The 25331-nt window shown below is 38.5% G+C and overlaps 1 protein-coding gene across 4 annotated transcripts in view; it reads left to right on the forward strand.

The window, feature by feature from the left end:
• Nucleotides 1-2132: 2132 nt before the first annotated feature.
• The window catches only part of ASXL2 (ASXL transcriptional regulator 2), a 147173-nt gene continuing 123974 nt past the window's right edge, over nt 2133-25331 (forward strand). For 3 of the 4 annotated variants that reach the window (XM_057741182.1, XM_057741183.1, XM_057741186.1), the window contains exon 1: nt 2133-2416. In XM_057741182.1, the coding sequence (XP_057597165.1) occupies nt 2360-2416 (57 nt within the window). In that variant the 5' untranslated portion in view covers nt 2133-2359. The other variant, XM_057741187.1, reaches the window with a different exon arrangement.

A 25331-nucleotide genomic window follows, 5' to 3' on the forward strand; every position in this document is an offset into this window, starting at 1 on the left:
GAGGCAAATGAAGAAGTAGGGCTAAGAAATTTTGACTTTATTAGGAATTGTGGAGGGTGTCATAATGGGGGAGGTGGGGTTTTAAGAAGAACAATCTAGCATCCTTTGAAGGCTGGATTTGAGTAGGGTGGGAGTAGAGACAGAACATTTAGAGAAATCCAGGACTAGAGTGGAAATGATATGAGAGATGCAAATAGGCATAACAAATTAAATCAATACACATTGGGACAAAAATACTCTCTAGGGTATTATAATATAATAATAATAATAATAACAACAACAACAACAACAATAATCCAGGTCTATGGAAGATTAAAAGGTAGGAACTGCAATACCACAGTCTCTATCCTTGAAATTAAAATCTGGGAATGGAGCTCCAGAAAAGCAAAGTAAGAACAGTGGGAATATCTGTCCTAGCAGGATCTGAAAACAAGCTGAGGTAAAGTGCCCAGGCAACAGGGCTAGATGGCAAGTCCCAGCCAATGGCTGGGAATGGAGAAAAGCTTCTTGAACTGACTGTAGACCTAGGCTTTAGAGTGAGATGGTACATAGCTTGAGTGTTAGTTATGGATAGTGCTATGAGTTACTTATGGAATTTGTGAAAATATATCTATTATCAATTGCTGATATGGGGCTGTTTAATCAATGACTGAAGGAGAAAAACAAAGAAGTATCTATATGGCCTCTCAATCTCCCTGCCACACAGCAAGCGTGATCTGATTTCCCTCCAGAGATCAAACCCGTGCCCCCTGCATTGGGAGCATGGAGTCTTAACCACTGGACCACCAGGGAAGTCCCCAGATCCCTTGTTCAAATTGAGGAAAAGTTATAAATCCTCTTCTCAGAGAAATGCACAACCAACATACACAAAATATTGTCCATAATTTTAGGGGGTCCGTTAACTTATGAAACCTATCCGTGGACTCCCAAGTTAAGTACTGTTCTCAACTGTCTTTTCTCCCAAAACGCAGCCCAACTCTCCCCTATCTTACCTATTTATTTATTTATTTATTTACTTATTTATTTATTTTTGGCCGCCCTATGGGGCACGTGAGATCTTAGCTCCCTGACTAGGGATCATCCCTCGCCCCCTTGCATTGGAAGCAGGGAGTCTTAACCACTGGACCACTATGGAAGTCCCTCTCCTATTTTACAGTACGTTTAGTAGATGGGAAGCAGACTTCTGGAAGCAGGTGGGTTCAGGAGATCAGTAGGCGTTACTACACATTCTATTTACTTTGCAAAGTTTGAAGGCATGGACAATGCTGTGGAAGATACCACATCCTGGATCTTTCAGGAGGCTGTTATGGAAACTACAAATAATGGTTTCTGACCACAGATACAGCTGAATCATTCAGCAAATATTTACTGGGTGCCTGATAAGTATAGGCACTGTGCCAGGGATTGAGCTCACGAAGATAAAAAAGACACCATTTGTGTCCTTGATGAGACATTCACATGTAAAACCGTGAATGCAGTTATTGGGGGCCTTAAAATAAAGGTCACTTAAGTTTGATAGGCATTCTGGGAAGACGGAAAGGACTCTGAGCTCGTAATTTCATTTTTGGCTTTGCCACATTCCAGTTTGGCGTCACTCAATCTCAAATTGCTTCATCTGTCAAATGGGGTAAACAAGTGGACGAGAAATGTTGCAAATCTTCAAAAAGATAATCTTTCTAAAAATGAACGTGGACAAATAAAAAATGCAACTTCGACGCTTACTGAAAGTGATAGTTGGGAGGGTCGCCCCTAGAGGGAAGAGGCCGGTTCTTGCCAGTCTCTATAGCCACCGAGGCGCCCCGCACGCGGTCACAAACCGCTCAATAAACCTTCCGGGACGGATCAAGTTCCGCTTCCGCAGGCAGGTTTTCGCTTCAGGCGTGAGCGCAGGACGCCCGACGCAAGCTAGCGTCGAACCTCCCCTTTGCGCATGCCCCCGAGGCGAGGCGGAGAGCGGAAGCGGGGGGGAGTGGCCAGGCGCCCCGGCCGGCTGGCTGGCTCTCTCTGCAACCCCGCGCGGGAGGCGGGGGCGCGCGCGCGCTCGTTCGCGCGGCCGGCTGCGTACAGTAGTGACGGCCGCGCGGGAGCGGTCACATGACCGTAGCGGCTGCCTGTACAGTAAGGACCCAATATGGCAGCGGCGGTAGCAGTGGTAACGGCAGCAAGAGGACCGGCCGCCTCATAGACCGCCCCCCGCGCACCACCCCCGCCGCTTCCTCTGCTTGGGTGCTTCTCCGGCCTGACTTCCCCTTTCTCCCACCTTTCCCGGCACCGCGGGAAAAACAGCGCAGGGCAGAGCAGGCAGGGAGGGCGGCCGGAGCCCGGACACGGGAGCCTCCCAGTCAGTTCAAGACCCGACATGAGGGAAAAGGGCCGTAGGAAGAAGGGCAGGACCTGGGCGGAGGCCGCCAAGACGGTAAGGGGGAGGGAGCGCACGGGGAGGCCGGGAGGATTTTGTTCCTTCGCCGTCCGCCGGTCGCAGGGGAAGGGAGGTCAGTGGCCCTGCGACCCGGCTGAAGGGGCACAAAACCGCGCGGCGAGGGCGGCAGTTAGTGTCGGGCTTGTGGTGCCTGTGGGAATGGAGGCGCCCAGCGGAAGAGGGTCGCCGCGGGGCTGTGGCTTCTCTCAGCGTCTGCGACGAGTCCTCTTGGTGTTTTGAAGCTGCCTCTCGGGGTCGCGACGCTCTCACCCCATCTCTGTGGTAGCCCCCGCCCCGGCATGGGGAAGTCTGTTGTGCTTGCACAGTAACCGGTTCTTCTCCCTTGTGCGGCTGAAGAGCCCCCATTGGATGCAGATAGGAGAAGGCTTGTGCGTGCACCCAGCCCCGGAAAGAAGAGGCGAGCGCTGGAGCTGGGTAGGATTGACCCGCTATAGCGGACACACCGCCTGACCCCGGGCCCCCTGCTTGTCTGGGCTCCCGGATCCGGCCGGAGGTCACGAGGCTCTTGTTTTATGTTTGCTGTTGGAGCTGAAAGTGCAGGAGGTGTTTAGAAACGAAGTAACAGGTGGGACTTGTAGAATTTTTTTTTTTTCTGTTTCCGTAGAGACCTACTCTGAACAAGGCAGCAATGCATGGTGGGACCTGTAGTTTACCCGGCCTTGACTTTTCCGTAGCTAAAGTGATGGTGGCTTCACGAAGTTGTAATTAGTGGATAAAACCATCTTTTTTTTTTTTTTTTTTCCTGCTGAGTTATTGTAATGAAATGTAGAGGTAGGTTTTAAAAAAACAGTATTGAGGATGAGTGAGAACTTATGTTTTACGAAAAAGTTAAAAGCGTCCAGGTATATAGAAATGAAAGGTTTGGAGAAAGTCAAGTTCGTTCCATCTTTGAGAGTGCAGCACAAAAGTAATAGGACATAAAACAGCAGCATTTTAGTGTTGGCAAGCGAGAAGGATCGGAGGCATTATCTTTAATGGTGAATCATGTTAGTAATAGTTTAACAACGTGGAGAGCCCTTCTGAATGAACCTTATTGTGTGTTGTGTTTTATTTTTCAAAGGAGAGTTTTCTGAATATAAAAGTAATAAATGTTCACTGTGGGAAAACTTGGAAAATTATAGAATTCTAGTATAAAGAAGGAGATAAATCATGTATTTCACCTCTCAGAGCTCTGTTAACATTTGGTAATCTTTTTATTTCTTTCCCCAAATCTGGGTCCTATTGTTTATTCAGTCTTGCACATTTGTTTTGTAAACCTTGCGCATTTGTTTTGTAAACGTTATGTATTAGGGGGTTGATGAGTCTTAAACTCGTATGTCTGTTTTAGTTGGAAATGTGGGGAAAAAAGTGAGTAAATAAAAGCACATTTTATTTGTCGAGTGTTTTCACTTACAAAATATCTTCATAATTGTGACTGCTGGTCGTTTCTCTCTAAAGAAAAAACTCTAGAAATAATTTTTTTGGGTGGTGGGGAAATTGCTCCTTCACAAAAGACTATTTTATTTTACTTTGTTCTGCTTGATCAGTACTACTTCAAGACTGCTCTTATTTAAAGAAGGATGGTAAATTTTATTTATAGGTAAGCAGACCCCCAACTCTAATTATGTTAATTTAAGTCTCTAGAATCTCATGAGTACTTTTTGAATTATCTCTTTGGATAAAATAATCATTGGGAGATTATGACAGGAAAAATTTGTATCTACTGTTTGGATTTTCCTATAATAAGTGTATGTGCTCATTTATAATAAACATTAAACCTTAACTAGTTATGTGAAAGTATTATTTAAAAGATGTAAAGACTGATTTCATCAGTGCAGCTCTGAGTGAGTTCCTGAAGGGATTAGTATATTAGTGGCTGGTATTTTTATTTGATTCTGGCAAATGTGTAAGACCTCAGTTTAAATAAGATTTTAGAAAGAGAATGGTGACACTAAAACTTCTTTTCTTTTTTCTGGTAGCCAGAATCTGGAAACCACTCTACTCTTTTTTGTTTGTTTTACTGCCTATAAAATGAGGAGTTAAACTAAACCTCAGTGTTTAAAAGGTTTCTGTTTGTAGGAGGAATGGGTGGAAGGAAATGTGAGAGGAATAGACAAAAGTAAATCTTTAATATTTTCAGACATAGAATAATGAGATCAGAAAATTAGTGGTTTGACAAATGGAGGTAACTTTGACCTAAATTAGGAAACTGTGTATATTTATAAGATCAAGAGGACCAGCAGAAGTAAGTCTTAAACTTATTTCACAGGCATTAAGGTCAAATGTTCTAGAAACAGAGTTTCAGAAAGGATATATTAAAATTACTGAGTATAGGCAATATCTGCTTCTTACTTCATTGTGTTCTTGGTACCTGCATTGTAGAGATAGGATCCTGTTTTAGGGAGCATTGTTAAAATGGGGTTGTATTCCTGACCAATAATATAGCAACAGATAAATAAAATTATTCAACAACATATGTATATATACATACATGATTTGAGGTGTTGTGTGTATGTGAGAGAGCTATACAAATTGATACAAGATTGCTGTGAACAAGTTGAAAAAGCAAAATAATAAGATTTCATAGGGACTTCCTTGGTGGCACAGTGGTTAAGAATCTGCCTGCCAATGCAGGGGACACAGGTTTGATCCCTGGTCTGGGAAGCAACTAAGCCTGTGTGCCACAACTACTGAGCCTACGCTCTGGAGCCCTTGAGCCACAGCTGCTCAGCCCATGAGCCGCAGCTGCTCAGCCCATGTGCCACAGCTACTGAAGCCTGCGTGCCTAGAGCCGGTGCTCCTCAACAAGAGAAGCCACCGCAATGAGAAGCCCAGGCACCACAATTAGAGACAGCCTGTGTGCAGCAACAAAGACCCAGTGCAGCCAAAGATAAATAAGTAAAATTAAATAAAAATTCACAATTATTATATAATTTTAAAATTATGCCAAAAAGCTGATTAAATGTAGAGTATAGACTGGTTCGAATAACTAAGGACACCAGATAGAGAAATAATGGGGTTGAGATTCAGCTGAACTTGAATGCTCATTCACATTTACCACAATGGATTGTGTCCCTACTGATCTTATGTTTGTCTCATATAAATACACTGGTTATAAAAAGCATTATTCAAGTATTTAGTTAACAGTCTTATGTTTTAAATTTTATTTTTATGCTGTTTTTTTTTTTAGCTGTGTCTCGCGGCTTGCAGGATCTCAGTTCCCCAACCAGGGATTGAACCTGGGCCATGGCAGTGAAATCCCAGAATCCTAACCACTAGGCCACCAGGGAACTCCCATCACATTTTAAATTTTAAAGGTGGCAGTGATGGTGGTGATGAAGTGATTTGGATAAGAGATCTGTAGTATAGTGTTTGGTGCAATGTTTTGTTTTGTTTTTTTCCCAGATCTTTATTGGAGTATAATTGCTTTACACTGTTGTGCCAGTTTCTGCTGTACAACAAAGTGAATCAGCTGTATTTATACATATATCCCCATATCCCCTCCCTCTAGAGCCTCCCTCCCACCCTCCCTATCCCACCCCTCTGGGTCATCACCAGTCGTTGAGTTGATCTCCCTGTGTTATGCAGCAGCTTCCCACTAGCTATCTATTTTACATTTAGTGGTGTATATATGTTAATGCTACTCTCTAACTCTGTCTCAGCACCCCACCCCCGGTCCTCAAGTCTGTTCTGGTGCAATTTAAATAGAAATATTTGTATATTTGTAGTAAGCCAAGGACATAAGAACCACTACAATTACTTTAGAACTATGTTCAAAGTTATGCTCATTCTTTAAAAAAAAAAAAATTGTGTCACGTAAACATTTGGTGACATCCCTGAGGAATTTAGCTGTTTTTTGCAAAGCAGAGCTTTCGAAATAGTATTAACTTGTTGATACCATTTTCTTTTTGATTTTTCCCTTGTCACCCACCACAAGTAGGGAAGCATTAAAAGGGAAAAATGTCCTTTTAGGACAAGTTCGTCGTGATTATAGATGAGAGGGACAGAGAAGCAGACCTTAGAGATTTTACGCGAAGTAGCTTTGGGTATCTTTGGGGAGTGAAGTTGTCACAGTATAAGTGAAGTATGGGTGTTAGAGGTGAGGAGCACAGCAGACTAGCGTAGATCTTTAGTATGTGATTTGTAGACTGAAGAAAAAGTGGTTTGTTTGTATTTGTCCAGTTGTACTTTCTATAAAGCAATATTAAAAAAACAATAATTTCTTTAATACCTTTTTCCAAGATGTACACTCTGTCCTGGAGATTCTAATACAACTACTATTTTGAAAGTACAGAGGTCTTTATTTATGTTATTTACCTAAAGTTATTTAACTTAGAGGGAATAAGATAAAAGAAAGTTTGTATTAAAGGAGTAACTCTTATGCTAATTACTTTTATGTAGAAAGTATTGAAAATGGAAAAGAATTACTTAAAAGTAAAATGATAAAATATATGTAATGATTAGAAAGAACATTTTAAAATACACTTTAGAAAAAACAGACATATTAACTTAGAAATTTTCAGTATGCTTTATCTTTACCATGAGTGATTTTCTTCTGCTAGGAGTATGGCCAGGCCTGGTAATATCTCCTTGGATCTGTATTGACTAGGCCAGAGTCCTTTTATGTCTGTACTTGTATTATATTTGTAGTTGTATTAGAATCTCCAGGAGAGAGTATACATCTTGGAAAAACATGTTAAAGAAGTCTATTGTTTTTGTAATACTGTTTTATAGAAGGTAAAACTGGACAAAAACTTCTTGGAATATATTAAGAATAGAGTGAGAAAGATTGTAAAGAACATGGGTGGAAAATTGAGAAACTGCTCTGACCCATACTTTTCAAAACAATAACCGCATATTTATATTATTTTTAATTTCAGCTTTATTGAGTTATAATTGACATAAAGTATAAGATATTAGATACATTTATGAAATTACCATCTTCAAGTCCATTTATACTAGGTGATTTGATGTAACTTTCTTTGAGAGAGCTTCATTCTTGCCTTAATATTGAAGTAAAGTTCCCCCATGGTTTGCTCTTGAATTTTGTGTTATTTTCAGTTCATCCTTACTTCTGTCCTATTCTCATGATCCTGTCTTGAAAGCCCACAAACTAAGGAAAAGGAAAGGGGAAAAAAATCTTTTTTGAACACAAATTAAAAATTTCTGTGAAAGGCGCTGCTACATCATCTCCTACGATTATGACCGGAGCTGAGAAAATGATGTCAGATTTGCAGAAGTCCTTGCTGTTTCCTCTTCCACAAAATCTACATTTATTTTTTTTATTTAAAAAAATTTTTTTGAAATTAGTTTATTAATTCAGTAAATATCATTGAATGCCTACTGTTTTTGAAATTTTCTGTTAGGCTCTGGGTATACATTTTTTTAATATAATTTTATTTTATTTATTTATTTATTTATTGGCTGAGTTAGGCCTTCGTTGCTGCCTGCAGGCTTTCTCTAGATGTGGCAAGGGGGGATTACTCTTCGTCGCAGTGTGCAGGCTTCTCATTGTGGTGGCTTCTCTTGTTGTGGAGCACAGGCTCTAGGTGCACGGGCTTCAGTAGTTGCGGCACGCGGACTCAATAGTTGTGGCTCACGGGCTTTAGACCACAGGCTTAGTAGTTGTGGCACATGAGCTTAGTTGCTCCACGGCATGTGGGATCCTCCCGGCCCAGGGCTCGAACCCGTGTCCCCTGCATTGGCAGGCAGACTCCCAACCACTGTGCCACCAAGGAAGCCCTGTACCATCATTTAAAATAGTCATTTATATATATATTTTTTTCTTTCGTAACAGATACTTTAGCATATATATCTGGGCATATGCGTTTGTATGCCTGTATACTGTGTGTATATGTATATGTGTGTTAGTGTGAATGGAATGGTGAAGATAAAGAGTTTGTGAACTTGAGTTTGTGGCAATTTATATTCCCTTCCAAAATTTTGAAGGTTCTTGTTTTTTCTCCCTTCTCTCTGTTATCCAGGAAATCTATCAGTCTTTATTCTTTGCCATTTTGATATATTAACAAAGCATTTCTTTTGTTCAGTAGAACTTGATGGAAATGTTCTATATCTGTGTTGTCCAGTACACTAGCTACTAGTCACATGTGACCATTGAGCACTTGAAATGTGGCTAGTGTGACTAAGGAACTGAATTTTGAATTTTACTTAATTTTAATTCACTTAAGCTCAAATAGCCACATTGTTTAGTGGCTACTATTATAGAGTAACATCCTATGCTTATTGGCTATTTGTATATATATATATTTTAAATTATTTATTTATTGGCTGCATTGGATCTTTGTGCTTCATTGGGTCTTTGTTGCTGCACACGGGCTTTCTCTAGTTGTGGCTAGTGAGGGCTACTCTTTATTGCGGTGCGTGGGCTTCTCATTGTGGTGGCTTCTCTTGTTGCAGAGCACAGCCTCTAGGCATGTGGGCTGCGGCACACGGGCTCAGTAGTTGTGGCACATGGGCTTAATTGTTCATGGCATGTGGGATCTTCCCGGACTAGGGATCGAACCTGTGTACCCTGCATTGGCAGGCAGATTCTTAACCACTGTGCAACCAGGGAAGTCCCAGCTATTTGTATATTTTTCAGTAAACTTGTCTGTTCAGATTTTTGCCTTTTTTTTTTTTTTCCTCTTCCTGGTCTTTTCTTTACTGATTTCTAAGAGTGCTTTGTAGGTTAAGGAAATTGGCCCTTTGTCATATGTGCCACAGATCTGTTTCTCATTTTTGGCTTTTGACTTGATTTATGCAGTTTTGTTTTGTTTTTTCTGACCAGACATTTTTTTATGTTAATGTAAATAAATTTACCAATCTTTACCTTTTGTGCTTTTCCAGGTTTTGAGACCTATTAAGGCAAGCTTTCTCAAGGATTATAAATTGAGTGCTTTTTAAAAAACGTTTAGCTGTGAAGGTGTTATCTTCCGCAAATAAAATACATATTTTATTGCGGACTAGTAGGAGGAAATTCAGTTTATATATATTACTAAGACTGTGCTCTTTGAAGGCAGAGACTTTTCTTTTAAATGTTTCTACCTGCAGAGCTTAACTCACTTTTTTGCACTAGTGCTAAATCTTTGTTGTTGTTCACCATTTTTTATTGGAGCTAAAAGAGAAGACACCATTCTCACTTTCAGGAGAGCACAATTTGAGTAAAATTAGTCAAATATATTAAGTACTGTTTGCTAGGAAAACCAGTTGAGTATCCCTCTCCTGTCTGTGAAAGAAAGTTATTTCAAGACACACCTCCCGAGACCCTTTTGAACTACATTTGGACACACGGAAGTTTCTGTGATAATTCTTACTTCTGACCTTGCTTGACAAAACTAAAATTGTTTAATGGTAAATACACGTGCACTTAGTCCTGGGCATCAGGATATTGTAAACCTTATTAATTATAACACCTTTGCAGTAATTTGATTTTTTAGTAAAAATTATGTTGTGAAAGACTTTTCATTTGAAAATTCTTTGGCTACTGACATTTAGCAGTTGACACTACATATAGAATGGACTTCCATTGGAGTTCACAGCTTGGGATGGCCCAAGTCATCTTGAATCTTTAACCCACTGATGTCTGAATTATTCAGTAACTGGTTTCTCCGTATTCAGTTTCAAATAAAGTGCTTAATGGTGTTAGTGACTTATTCTTTTTTTTTTTTTTGTTAGTGACTTATTCTAAATAGTAACATAAAAATTTAAATGTGTTGCTATTGATTTATAGTGATTAGTTTCCTATGGGATTTGGATGGTTCTGGCTAATTTTATAAGTTTAAATGGGTGGTACCCATGAAATTGATATTTTGGGAAAGATTTTCTCTTTTACATTGTGTGTGGGGTGGGGGAGGGTGGGGAGGAGTGAGAGAGGGAGAAAGAAGATGTCAAAAAGAAATGGATTACAAGATGAAGATAATAGAAGAACACTTTTCATGTATATCATTAATCACTTATGAAAAATATGATGAGGAATATAGGACTTTTTTTGGTTGCACTGTGCGGCATGTGGGATCTTAGTTCCCTGACCAAGGTTCGAACCCATGCCTCCTGCATTGGGTGCACGGAGTCTTAACCACTGGACTGCCAGGGAAGTCCCAGGACTATTTTTTTAAAAAAATATTTATTTATCTGATTGCACCAGGTCCTAGTTGCAGCAGGCGGGCTCCTGAGTTGTGGCATGCGTGTGGGATCTAGTTCCCTGACCAGGGATTGAACCTGGGCTCCCTGCATTGGGAGTTCAGAGTCTTATCCACTGTGCTACCAGGGAAGTCCCCCCAGGACTATTTATTGATTGATTGGCTGCATTGTGTGGTTGTTGCTACATGCGAGCTTTTCTCTAGTTGCCCTGAGCAGGGGCTACTCTTCATTGTGGTGCACAGGCTTCTCATCATTGTGGCTTCTCTTGTTGTGGCGCACAGGCTCTAGGCACTTGGGCTCACGGGCTCTAGAGCACAGGCTCAGTAGTTGTGGCACATGGGCTTAGTTGCTGTGTAGCATGTGGGATTTTGAATCCATGTGCCCTGCATTGGCAGGAGGATTTTTAACCGCTGCGCCACCAGGGAAGTCCCTCTCCAGGACTGTTTTTAATAGCAACTTGGGAGTAACCTTAACAATCTGGATCTGATCTTGGCTCTTTAGTTTATTGTGTTAGCTTGGACAAGTTATTTAAGCCAGTGTTCAAACATTAATGTGTATAAGAATCATCTGGGGAGCTTATTATAATGTAGATTATATTATTCAGTAAGTCTGCAGTGTAGCCAGATTCTACACTTGTAACAAGTTCACAGGTGATGCTGGTACTTTGGTCTAAGGACCACATTTGGAGTTGTAGGGATTTACACTAAGTGTTCTCAATTTCCCCAAACTTTAAAATAGAGATAATAATAGAACTTACCATTTGGAGTGTTAGGTGATTAGGCTAGAATGTATGAAAAGTTCTTTGTATGGGGCTTCCCTGGTGGCGAAGTGGTTAAGAATCCACCTGCCAGTGCAGGGGACATGGGTTCGAGCCCTGGTGCGGGAAGATCCCACATGCTGCGGAGCAACTAAGCCCATGCACCACAACTACTGAGCCCACTCACCACAAGTGCCTAGAGTGCCTAGAGCCCGTGCTCCACAACAAGAGAAACCACCACAATAAGAAGCCAGCGCACTGCAATGAAGAGTAGCCTCCGCTCTCCGCAACTACAGAAAGACTGCACACAGCAATGAAAACCCACTGCAGCCAATAAAATTAAAAGCTAAATAAATAATTATTATTATTTTTTTCAGACTTAAAGAGACTTTTAATGATGTCATGCTCTAGTTTACTCATTACAGTCAGTTTTATTCCAAGGCTTTTAACCATCTTTCAGATGTAAGCATTGAGTCAAAAACGATTGAGCATAATTTTTAAATTAGTTGGCAATTTCATAATGGTTGAGGTTGATACTTCAGCTAGGATCTGAACTATGACAGTATTTTTTTTTTTTTTTGCAAGTCGCTTTTTACTATTTGATCTACATAGAAAATTCAAATGTCATTTAAAATTTTTCTTTTTTTTTTAACTTTATTTTTTTATTTTTTACAATAAACTGCATATGTTTAGAGTGTACCATTTGGTATTCCAGTCTCCCAATTCGTTTCCTCCCCCCAACCCTCCCCGCTTTCCCCACTTGGTGTCCATGTGCTTGTTCTCTACATTTGTGTCTCTGTTTCTGCCTTGCAAACCGGTTGATTTGTACCATTTTTCTATAGTCCACATATATGTGTTAATATACAATATTTGTTTTTCTCTTTCTGACTCACTTCACTCTGTGTGACAGTCTCTAGGTCCATCCATGTCTCTCAAAATGTCCCAGTTTCATTGCTTTTTACAGCTGAGTAATATTCCATTGTATGTATGTACCACATCTTTATCCATTCATCTGTTGATGGACATTTAGGTTGCTTCCATGTCCTGGCTGTTGTAAATAGTGCTGCAGTGAACATTGGAGTGCATGTGTCTTTTTGAATGATGGTGTTCTCTGGGTATATGCCCAGTAGTGGGATTGCTTGGTCATATGGTAGTTCTATTTTCAGTTTGGCAAGGAACCTCCATGCTGTTTTCCACAGTGGCTGTATCAATTTTTAAAAAGTTCCTTGTACGATGCTTAGTATGTTGTAAGCACTGTTTGTTAGTATTACTGAAAATTAGTAAATATAGATCATTTTATTTTTCTGAATGGGAAAACTAAATATTGTAAAGATGTTATTTCTTAGCAAATAGGTGCAGAGGTTTGAAACAGTTCTAGTGAAGAGCCTTCTAATCTCAGGGACCTCATTTGCCACTTGTTTCCCGAGGTCAGTGTGGAATCACACACACACCTAAATTAGTTATGGACAAGTTTGGGAACCCACTGAAAGATCCATCTCCTGCTTCAGGAGATTCTGCCCAAAATCCTACTCTCTTGACTTACACTCTGTGAACTGCTGTGGAGAAGGGCATGTGGCAAGGAATGGCAGGCAGCCTCTAGTTGCTGAATGACTCCTGGCCAAAAGTCAGCAAGAAAACAGAAAGGGAGGAAAGCTGCCAACAAGTAAGCTTCGTGGTAAGCTTAGAGAAGAATCCCAAGCCTCAGATCAGTTCATAGTCCCAGATGTTACTTCAGTTTCAGCTCAGGGAGACCCTAAGCAGAAGACCTTGTTAACCCACACCTAGAATCCTAACACAGAGAGCTGTGAGATAACTTTGTATTGTTTTCATCTAAGTTTCATAAGACATAGTAAGAAAATAAACTTGTGTTGTTGAGGCTGTGTAGTACCAAACTACAGGTAATACTAAAATCTCGTGGAGGAAGGAACATGGTAAGATTGGTCTCAGAGAGGGTTTGGCCTGGGTATTCAGGGGTGAATATGGATAAGGGTATTCCAGGCAGAAGGAAGGCTGAAAAGATGCAGCGAATGCTTTATGCATGCTGATTTACCTTTGAGTATTGTGAAGTGTAGTAAAAGAAAAGGCCAGAAAAGGTAAGCTGGGGCCAAAATGTGGAGAGTTGTAGAAATTGGGCTGACAAATATTTTTATTCTAGGAGTTGTAGAGAGTTTTTATGCAGGTGATAACATCATTATCTGTGTTTTAGGCCATCTGTGGGGAGTATTGTAGACAGCTGAAGAGGCTAGCTATGGAGAGGGTGTAAGGGTTAGAGTAGGGCTCTGTTGAGTTAAAAGGATGGGTGGGGGTATACTTCCTTTTGCATATCAAATTTTTCTCATTTTATACCTATTCTGTTTATACTTACAGGTCTCTAACAAAAGCCTATACTTAAGTTCTGCCAGTCTCCTGAAGTTTTCGTATATTCTTGAGAGGAAAAAAGAAAGCAAAGCTCTTTCCCCCAACTCTCCCAGCATGAGTTATTCTAGCTTATGTTGGTTTTTCTTTTCTTTGATTCTTATACCACTGTTCTTTCTATTCCACTGTCCTCTGTACCGCTGGTCTTCAGATTTGTTGAGGTGGTAGAATCAATCAGGAATCTGTGTTACACAACTCCAGGGGGAACCATTCATATTCACATATTGTATTTTATGTGAGTATTGCTTCCTGGAGTTGTGTACCACAGTGGCTCTGGGTTCTATGTTGCTTTTTGTGAAAACATCATTACACGTTGATATATTTATTTCTGATAAAAGTTAACGATATTTTTGCCAGGAGAAAACCTATTATAGGTTTGTGATACAAAAGTCACACCTTGGAAACAGGTGGGCGGCAAGAAGGGCAGCTTTTCCAGTCTTTCATTTAGTATTGGATTAGTAGCTTCATGTGTATTTCCCAGGTCTGTTTCCTGGCAGACAAGAGGTGGTAGCAAATGACAAAGGTTTAATGAAAATGTTTCCTATTAGCTGTATATTTTTTGTGACACTTATTATCAGGTTGAGGAAGTTCCCTTTTATTTCTAGTTTGCTGAGAGTTTTTGTCAGGAATAGATGTTGAATTCTGTCAAATGCTTTTTCTGAATCAATTGATATGATCATTTGCTTTACTTTTTAGACTTTTAATATGGTGGATTACATTGATTTTCAAATTTTGAATTGGCCTTGCATTCCTGGGGAAAGAAACCTCACTTGGTTGTGGTGTATTACACTCTTTATATATTGATGGATTTGTTGAGGACATTTATGGTTATGTTCATGGGGGATGTTAATCTGTAGTTTTCTTGTATTGTCTGTGTCTGGCTTTGGTATCAGGATAGTGCTGATCTCGTTAAAAAGGCAGTCTTCCTTCCTCTTCTGTTTCCTGAAAGAGATTACAGTTGATCCTCATTATTCGTGGATTCAGTACAGTTGACTCTTGAACAACTCCGGCATTAGGGGCCTCTGCACAGTCAAAAATTCTCAAGTAACTTGTAGGTGGCCCTCCATATCAGTGGTTCTTCCATATCCATGGTTCCTCATCCACAGATTCAACCCACCTTGAATCGTGTAGTACTGTAGTATTTACTACTGAAAAAATTCTGCATATAAGTGGACCCATGCAGTTAAACCTGTGTTGTTCAAGGGTCAACTGTATTTGTGAATTCACGTGCTTGCGAAAACTTACTTCTAATCCCCAGATCAACACTTGGCACTTTTGTCCATTCATGGACATTTGCTGAGTGGCAAAACATTTGTCACCTGATGCTGAGGGCTCTGCTGAAGTCAGGACAAGGTGATGCTCTGCCTTCTCGTTTCATCTCTCATAGTGAAAATCTCTCCTTTTGGTGGTCTGTTTAGGGCCATGATGTTTGCATTTATGTGCTTTTTGTTGGTGCTTTCACTATTTAAAATGGCTCCCAAGTGTAGTACCGAAGTGCTGTCTAGTATTCTTAAGTGCAAAAAAGCTGTGATGTGCCTTATGGAGAAAATACTTGTGTTAAATAAACTTTGTTTAGGCATGAGTTACAGTGATTTTGGCCATGAGTTCAAAGTCAGTGAGTCAATATAAGTATTAAATATCTTTAAACAAAAGCACACATAAAAACAAGGTTATGTATTGATCAGTTGACAAAAATATGACCAGAGGCTTGCAGGAACCTAACTCTGTATTTCACCTAGGAGCAGTGGTTCAGTATTTGCTAATTTAGTGTTCATGGTGACTTTATAGAACATAATTATTGTGAATAATGAGAATGGATTGTATGTAGAACTGGTGTTATTTCTTCTTTTAATGTTTGATAGGATTCATCAGTGAAACATTCTGGGGTCTGGAGATTTCTTTCATGGAAGCCTTTTAACTATGAATTAAATTTCTTGTATAATTATAGAACTATTCGGATTATCTGTGTCTTCTTGGGGAAGTTTGAGTGGTTCGTGGTTTTCCAGGAATTGGTCCATTTCATTTAAGTTGTTGAGTTTATGTCTGTAGAGTTGTTTGTAGTATTCCCTTATCGTTCGCAGAGTCTGTAATGTATCCCCTTTTTATTCTTGATATTGGTAATTTGTCTTTTCCCTTTTTTTTTTCTGCTAGAGATTTATCATTTTTTTTTAATCAATTGAAAGAACCAGCTTTTGGTTTCATTAATTTTTCTCTCTTTTTCTATCTTCAGTCTTATTTATGTTTACTATCTCTATTATTATTGGTGGTCACTTTTCATTCTCCCCTCCCACCAGTCTCTGGTAACCACTAATCTACTTTCTGTGTCTGTGGGTTTCCCTATTCTGGACAATTCATATAAATGGAGTCATACAAAATTGAGGCCTTTTGTGTCTGGCTTCTTTTCACTTAGTATAATGTTTTCAAAGTTCGCCCATATTGTCGCATGTATCCTTTGTATAGCTGAATATTCCATCATATGGATATACCATCTTTTATTTATCTCTTCATCAGTTCATGGATATTTGGATTGTTTACACTTTTGGCTATTATGAATAATGCTGCCATGAACATTTCGTGCACAGCTGTTTGTGTCAACATATGTTTAATTCTTTTTAGTATATAGGAGTGGACTTGCTAGGCCATATGTTAACTAACTCTGTGTTTAACTTTTTGCGGATTACCAAACTGTTTGCTATATCAGCTGAACAGTTTTACAATACTACCAGCAATGTTTGAGGGTTCTAATTTCTCCTTGCCAACACTTGTTTTGGTTTTTTTGTTTGTTTTTTTTTTCCTTAAATAATCATATCCATTCTAGGAAACGCAAACCAATTTTGATTTGTATTTTCCTAATGAATAATGATACTGAGCATCTTTAAGTGTGCTTACAGGCCATTTGTTTTTTTTTGTTTTTTTTTTTTTGGAGAGATACCTATTCATATCCTTTGCCTATTTAAAAATTGGATTATTTGTCTTTTTGCTGATTTCTAAGAATTCTTTATATACTGCATACAAGTCCCTTATCAGACACATCATTTGCAAATATTTTCTCCATTCTGTGGGTTGTTCTTCCACTTTTTCATATGTCCTTTGGCACACAAATTTTTAAACTTTGAGTAAGGGTTTAGTTTTTAATTTAATCACTAATCACTAGGTAATTTCTATTTCTCTATTTTCATGTTTACTCTTGTTGATTTATACAGTGAGGTTTTGTTTTGGTTTGGTTATTTTTCAGCTCTAAAATTTCCATTTGGTTTTTCTTTATATCTTCTACTTCTTTGCTGAAACTTTGTATCTTTCCCTTCATTTCAAGAGTGTTAACCCTTACTTGGAACATTTTTATAACAGCCTCTTTTTTTTTTTAATTGAAGTATGTTTGATTTACAATGTTGTGTCAGTTTCTGGTATACAGCAAAGTGATTCAGTTATCCACATATATATTTATATATATTCTTTTTCATATTCTTTTCCATTATGGTTTATTACAGGATATTGAATATAGTTCCCTGTGCTATATAGTAGGACTTTGTTGTTTATTTTATATATAGTAGTTTCTGTCTGCTAATTCCAAACTTCTAATTTACCCCTCCCCACCCCCTTTCGTCTTTGGTAATCGTAAGTTTATTTTCTATGTCTGTGAGTCTGTTTTGTAAGTAAGTTCATTAGAGTCATATATAATAGCTGCTTTTAAGTCTTTGTGAAACATTTCCAGTATCTGTTATTTTATTTGTGTTTATTTTCTTTTCCTAAGCAAGTTGAAATTTTCCTTGTATACCAAGTAAATTTAGATTGTATTCTGGCCATTTTTAATATTGTATAATTGACACTCTGGGTCTTGTTTAAGTTCTGTGGAGAATGTTAGTAGTTTTGTTTTAGGAAGCAGTTGACTGAATTGGGTTCAGGCCCCAGGTTCTGAGCAGTCCTCTGTGGGTTATTGTTTCAATGTCAGTTAAGTTTTCAAAGCCTTTTTAGTGCTGTTCGAATTTGTCTCTGTGTGTACCATCAGTGGACTGTCTGGGATTTGGGTGGTGGTCTTGCCCATGGGTTGTGAAACCATGGCCTGTGGGCTAAATCCAGCCCACTGCCTATTTTCATAAATAAAGTTTTACTGGAACACAACCGTGCCCATTTGTTTATGTATTTTTTTGTGCCTGCTTTCATACTATAATGGTCATAGTTAAGCAGTTGCAACCGAGACTATAGGGCCTACAAAACCTAAAATTTACTGTATGGTCCTTTTTAGAAAAGGTTTGCTGATCCCTGATCTATCCCATTGTCAGTTCTCAAAGACTTTCTGTACTGTCTAGGGTTCAGTCCATGTACTTACAGCTCAGGTGTTAGCCAGGGAGTTAATAAGCAACTTTAAGGTATCACTTTTCCTGAGTTCTTTTGTCTGCAGTCTTCCCGGTACTTTCTGATTCCCTGGTGGCTCCCCTTTTTCACTTATTTGGCCAGAAGTTTGGGGCTGTCTTTATCCCACTCCTCTGTGTACCTGCTACAAGCCTCCCTCAGGCCAAGCAGCAGGAGATGTGAGAGGGAAAAAGAGCACAGCTCCTTTGATTGGAGGGGAAGGTTTTCCTCCTTCAGAGTTTTGGGCACCTGCTTTCTCTGTTGCTGTTGTTGCCATAGGATTACTTGGGGTTTGAGGTGCAAGAGAACAGGGAAAATTAAAAATAAAAGAAAGAAAATGGGGGAGGTTTCTGCTCCGTCTCTGAGCATATTGAGACACCTATCCTGATGGAACACTCTGTCCACACTGATGCCCATTTCCAGGTTTTGGACTGTGTTGAGTTCAGATTGAGAGATGCTGGAGGGGAAAAATTGCTAACCTCATTGCTAGTTTGGAGGTACTTTGCATTCAGGTTTTCCCCAATCTGCCTGCTACTGTTTACTTTGTTAAATTTGATTTACTAATATGTATTTTGATCAGGATTTTTGCATTGGTGTTAGCAAGAGATAATTGGTTTGTAATTTTCTTTTCTTACAATATCTTTGGTTTTGATATTAGGGTATCGCTGGCTTCAGAATGAGTTAGAAACTATTCCCTCTGGTTTTGTCTTCTGAAAAAAAAATTGTAGAGAATTGGTATAATTTCTGCCTTATAAATGGTAGAATTCACCAGTGAATCTGTCTTAGCCTGGTGGTTTCTGTTTTGGATGATTATTGGTTAATCATTCAGTTTTTTTAGATTGTCTGTTTCTTCTTTTCAAGTTTTGACAGATTATGTCTTTCAAGGAACTGGTCTGTTTTATCTAGGTTGTCAAATTTGTGGGCATAGAGTTGTTCATAATATTCCTTCATTGTTCTTTTACTGTACACGGAGTCCGTACTGATGTCCTCTCTTTCACTTCTGATACTAGTAATTTGTCTTTTTTTTTTTCTTCTTTTTTTTTTAAAGCTTTAGGCTGTATGTATCTTTACAAAGAACCAGCTTTTAGTTTTGTTGATTTTTCTCTATGGTTTCCTGTTTTCAGCGTCACTGATTTCTGCTCTAATTTTTATTATTTCTTTCTTCTGGCTTACTTTGGATTTAATTTGCCCCTCTTTTTCTAGTTTCCTAAGATGGAAGCTTAGATTATTGAATTTATGTCTTTTTCTTTTTTAATGTGAATTCAGTGCTGTAAATCTCTATGCATTGCCTTTCCTGCATCTCACAAATTTTGATAAGTTGTATTTTCATTTAGTTTGTGATATTTTAAAAGTTCTCTTGAGATTTCTTCTTTGACTCATATGTTATTTAGAAGTGTGTTGTTCAATCTCCACATATTTTTGGATTTTTCCAGATATCTTTCTGTTACTGATTTCTAAATTAATTCCGTTGTGGCCTGGGAGCAGACATGGTATGATTTCTGTTCTTTTAAGTTTATTAAGGTGTATTTTATGACCTTGGTGGATTGCTTGGTGAATGCTCATTCTTGGTGAATGCTCTATGTGAGCTTGAGATGAAACCATTTACTTTGTAGAATCCTTAGCTTCTCCATTCAGGTTTTATAGCTACATTCTATGGGAGTGACAGGGTGGAATATGCTTACGCTGTCTTACCTGGAATTGAAACCCATCCTATATTTTGGAGTATTTCCTTTGGAAAGATTAGAAATATAGTTACTTTAGTTTGCTGTGTGGTATATTGCTTTATTTAAGGGTTGTACCAACTTATAATGCCACCAGCAGTACATGAGATCATTAGTTTTGCCACTTAGTGGATACATTTTAAGGCTAACATTTTTTGTTTCGAAGTTATAGAGAGATAGCTGGGAATTTCATCTATAATTGAATAATATTGGCTTACATGGCTAGAAAAGTTTAAAACATAAGTAACTTATATATATATATATATATATATATATGTATATTAGTCTGAAGTTTTCCCTATAAAACTTGGGTGTCTCCCTGTGTTCACTTTGTCACTGCACCCTCCCTTTGCCAACTGCCTTCATAACATGAGGTTTTTTTGATTGTTTTAAAATTTCCTTTGAAAGGTAGACAAAATGGAGATGAAGAAGACACGGCTGCTGTAAAGTGAAGGAAGGCGCCAAACTAATATACTCTGTGGAGATAACATATTCTTCTGAAACCTTTTCTAACTTTCTACATATAGAGACCGAGGGACATAGTATTGTTATATTGTCAATTAAAAAAAATCAGATTCTTAGCTTTGTAAGCTAATGGAAGGAGTGGTTCTTTGGTGAATGTTTTAGGTTGGCTTAGGTTAGGATCCATTTGCAAACACCAAATCTCAGTGTCATATCATTGGGGATTCAACATTTGGAACATTTAATATAATTAAATGTTTGTGAGGACTTACCGTATGCCTGGCATGCAGATGTAGTAGTGAACAAATGAGGAGAAAAGAAAAGATCCCTGTCTGCATGGAAGTTAGTTTGTGAATGGGGGTGGAAGACAGATAACATGGTAAAATAAATAAGTTATATATTTTGTTAGAGGTTAAGTGCTATGGGAGAAAATTAAGCAAGATTGCTGGGGAATGCTGGGTGAGCTTGGAGTAGTTTGTAGTTTTTTTTTTTTTGTTTTTTGTTTTTTTTTTTGAATTTATTTATTTATTTATTTATTTATAAGCTCTTTATTGGAATATAATTGCTTTATACTCTTGTACCAATTTTTGAGGTACACCCAAGTGAATCAGCTGTATTTATATATCTATCTATCTATATCTCCCCATATTCCCCCCCCCCCCCCCCCCCCGCTCTGGTGACTCCCTCCCACCCTCCCTGTCCTGGCCCTCTAAGGCATCACCCATCATCGAGTTGATCTCCCTTTGTTATACAGCAACTTCCCACTGGCTATCTGTTTTACAGTTGGTAGTGTATATATGTCTATGCTACTCTCTCACTTCGTCCCAGCTTCCCCTTCACCGCCCCCCCCCCCCCCCCCGCCCCCCAACTCCGTGTCCTCCAGTCCATTCTCTGCATCTGCATCCTTATTCATGCCCTGTCACTGGGCCCATCAGTACCATTTTTTTAGATTCCGTATATATGAGTTAGCATACAGTATTTGTTTCTCTCTTTCTGGCTTACTTCCCTCTGTATGACAATCTCTAGGTCTATCCACCTCATTACATAAAGCTCCATTTCATTCCTTTTTATGGCTGAGTAATATTCCATTGTATATATGTGCCACATCTTTATCCATTCATCGGCTGATGAGCATTTAGCTTGCTTCCATGTCCTGGCTATTTTAATTGGGTATTCAGGCAAGGCCTCACTGAGAAGCTGACTTTTGACCTGACATTTGAAGGAGGTTAAGGAGCAAGCTTTGCAGATACTCAGGGAAGGAACATTCTACACAGAGGCAGCAATCAGTGTAAAGACTCCGAGGCAGGAGTGTGCCTGTCTTGGTCTATGAACTGTGAGGAGGCCAGTGTAGCTGAAGAAAAGTGATTGAGGATGTAGAAGAAGAAGAGATGTAGAAGATGAAGTCAGGGAGGCAGCATGTTTATTACTAGGGCTAAACTCTGTTTCCTAGAATTTTTGGTAGATTTTCCTGTCTTCTTGTTCCAATTTCCTTCCCAGCTCCTCTCATACTGAATGTCCTGCTTAGATAACTCAAGGTGTTCTGGAGTGATTCTGGATTGGCATTGGCCTGTGAAAGTTAGTTTCCATGGGGTATAGTATTATTATAAATATTGTCAATTAAAAAAAAAATCAGGTTCTTAGCTTTGTAAGCTAATGGAAGGAGTGGCTCTTTGGTGAATGTGTTAGCTTGGCTTAGGTTAGGATGAATTTGAAAACACCTTCTCTGTGGCAGGGAATGGCTAAGTTTTCAACAAAAATTTGTGAAGTCCTTCAAATTTTGGCCTTTTGGAAAGGCCGTTGTTCAGAATATATCAGCTTCCTGGTTTTGTTCAGTGCTCTTTATGCTGTATTTCTACAGTAAATTACTTCCGTCTCTATTATGGCAACTAGGATCTATATGTCTGTTGGATTAAGTGTTGTTGAACTCGTGTCTGACTTCCCTTCTGACAGGATAGCAGTTTTACTGTTAAAGTACTGAACACCTACCACATGTATAGCAGAAGCAGTGCCAGCTAACTCATATCAAAACCTGATAATGAATAGAACAGGAAAAAGGAGAACAGGCCACTTTTATTAAGCACTTGTGTATGTAAATTGTAAATACGGAGATATAATAAAAAAACACCATGATTAATTAGAGTTTATTCCAGGAATGCAAAGCTCCTTTGTTGTTAGGAAATTATTAATTCATCAAATTATTACGTCAAAAATGGGAACTATATGTAGAGATGGGTACTTGCCAAGCTCCCTAGGCAAGAACTTTATTTTCTAGACCCCCTTGTATCTAGGTGGTGCCAAGTGACTATTTTTTGCAGAGAAATATCAGTAGAAATAATGCGTATCACTTCTAAGTCAAGGTATTTAAGAACAGGGTGTGCCCACTGAATAAGAATCAACTGCACTGAACTGTTACTAATCTGTTCACAGCTGAATAACTGTTTATAACCTAATGATAACTTGTGTTAAGGTAATGAAATTTTGGAATTTGGTTATAGCACTTAGTGTTATCTAACAGGTATGAGCTATATGATTATCTCACCTGTCAAAAAAGCAGTTATTTAAGTCCAATATCTTTTTAAAACCTTTCAATTAAAGTATTAAACACATACATACCCAGGCAGGTAAGCTTAAGTAGAATTTCTTTCTTTGTATGGGTGACTTAGGTATAATTGACCGTATGTTTGGTTTAATTAATTTTCCTCCTAAAACAGCAGTCTTGGGAATAGTGGAAATAAAACTCAGCATATTACCCTTAAACACACACACACACACACACACACCAAAACTTCCATTACCTGACTTTTTTTTTTTTAAGTTTGGGCAGAAAGATACTCCCCCCCCCCCCCCCCCCAATCATGTATATATTCTTTAGGAGAGAAGCACTGCTTTACTGGGCTCTGGCTTGCAACTCTTTTATTTTTTATTTATTTTTAAATTATTTTTAAAAAATAAGTTATTATTTCTTCCTTGATTCTTTTTTTAAATTATTTAATTAATTGGTTGCGTTGGGTCTTTGTTGCTGCACACGGGTTTTCTCTAGTTGCCGTGAGCGGGGGCTACTCTTCGTTGTCGTGCACAGGCTTCTCATTGCAGTGGCTTCTCTCATTGCAGGGCACAGGCTCAACAGTTGTGGTGCACGGGCTTTAGCTACTTCGAGGCGTGTGGGATCCTCCTGGCCCAGGGATCGAACCCGTGTCCCTTACATTGGCAGGCGGATTCAGAAAGATACTTTTATAACATTAAGAATATTTCAGCCTAACAGCCATCGTCACAATGATGGTGAAACACTAGAGACAAACATACGGAAAAATTAGAAATACGAAAAGAAAACTTGCTATCACTACTTTTGTTTAGTGTTGTTTTAAAAGTTGTAGTCAGTGTAGTTTGGCATGAAAAATAAATGAGGTGTAAACATTAAAGGAAGAAAAAAAGTATTGCTGTTTGCAGATATTATGGTTGGTTATTTAGAAATTCCAAAAGAATCAACTAAAAATCTGTTAGAGATTTAGGTAAGAGTTCGGAAAGGTGATTGTTAAAGTAAATATATAGAGTTCCTGTATACCAGTAATTAAAATGTTATGAAAAATATAAAATATTAGGAATATGTTGAATAATATACAGGATGTAGGTAAAGAAAATATAAAATTCTGGGAAAGGATGGAGAAAGACTTGAAAAATTGAGGAGAGCCAGTTTGCACCTGGATTGGAAGGATCAGTTTGATGAAGATTTTAGTTCTGCTCAAACAGGTTTATAAATTTAAAGCAATTCCACTCTGACAAAACAAACCAAAAGTTCTTCTGGGTTAGACTAAGAATATTTTTTGTTAAAAGAAGTGTAGTGAGGCATAAATTACATTACTAGAGATTAACATGTATTGCAAGGATACAGTGATTAAAGCAAGATGGCAGTGATGTGGAACTAGACAAGACTGGTGAATAGTATAGATGTGAAAGCCCAGAGGCAGTCCGGTTTATCTAAGAATTTAGTAAGCAGGTAGTGTTGAATTCTGATCATCTTGAGAAAAAAAAATACCCCTGCTCATATCATACACCAAAACATTACAGAAGGGTTGACATTTATAGGGCTGTATAAATGTATATGTATACAGTACAAGTAATAGTTGCTTGTGGCAAAAATCCCCAATACCCCGGTAAGTGTATAAAGACTTTTACATCTCCAACTCTCTTTTCCAGTGGAAAACACTGATAATGGTTTATAAGATAAACGGCTAGAAACTCTCTTCACTTGCGTATAACACACCCCACCATGGGTAAGGAGTTGAATGATATCTACAGCTCTGCAACTTGCATTTTTCATTTAATAATGTCTGAATGTCTTTGCCTATCTGCACATAGAGTGCTGCGTTGTTCTTTTTCCTCATAATATTTCATTATGAAAAAATTAAAACACACAGCAAATTTGAATGAATTTTACAGAGAATACCCACCATGTACCCACCACCTAGATTCTACCACTAACACTTATTATCTATTCACATTGCTCTTTTAAAAAAAATTTGTGGTGTAATACACATAACATAAAATTTACCATTTTGATCATTTTTAAGTGTACAGTGTTAAGTATATGCACATTGTTGTGCATAAACTAGAACTTTTTCATCTTGCAAAACTGAAACTCTACCCATTAAACAACTTCCCAACCCCCACTTCCCACAGTTCCTGACAGCTATTATTCTACTTTCAATTTCTTTGAATATCTTACCTCATATAAGTGAAATCGTGCAATGTTTGTCTTTTTATGACTGGCTTATTTCATTTAGCATAATATCCTCAAGATTCATCTGTGTTGTAGCAAGTGTCAGAATTTCCATTTTAAGGCTGAATAATTTCATTGTGTGTGTATACCACATTTTAAAATCCATTCGTCAGCAGACGGTTTGTTTCTGCTTTTTGGCTATTAAATGTTGCTGCGAACATGAGTGTACACAGATCTCTTTGAGATCGTGCTTTTGATTGTTTTGGATATATAACCAGAAGTGATATTGCTAGATCATATAATAATTCTATTTTTAATTTTTTGAGAGGAACCACCATACTGTTTTCCATA

Source organism: Hippopotamus amphibius, chromosome 7 (genome assembly GCF_030028045.1).
Source record: "Hippopotamus amphibius kiboko isolate mHipAmp2 chromosome 7, mHipAmp2.hap2, whole genome shotgun sequence".
Lineage (NCBI taxonomy): Eukaryota > Metazoa > Chordata > Mammalia > Artiodactyla > Hippopotamidae > Hippopotamus > Hippopotamus amphibius.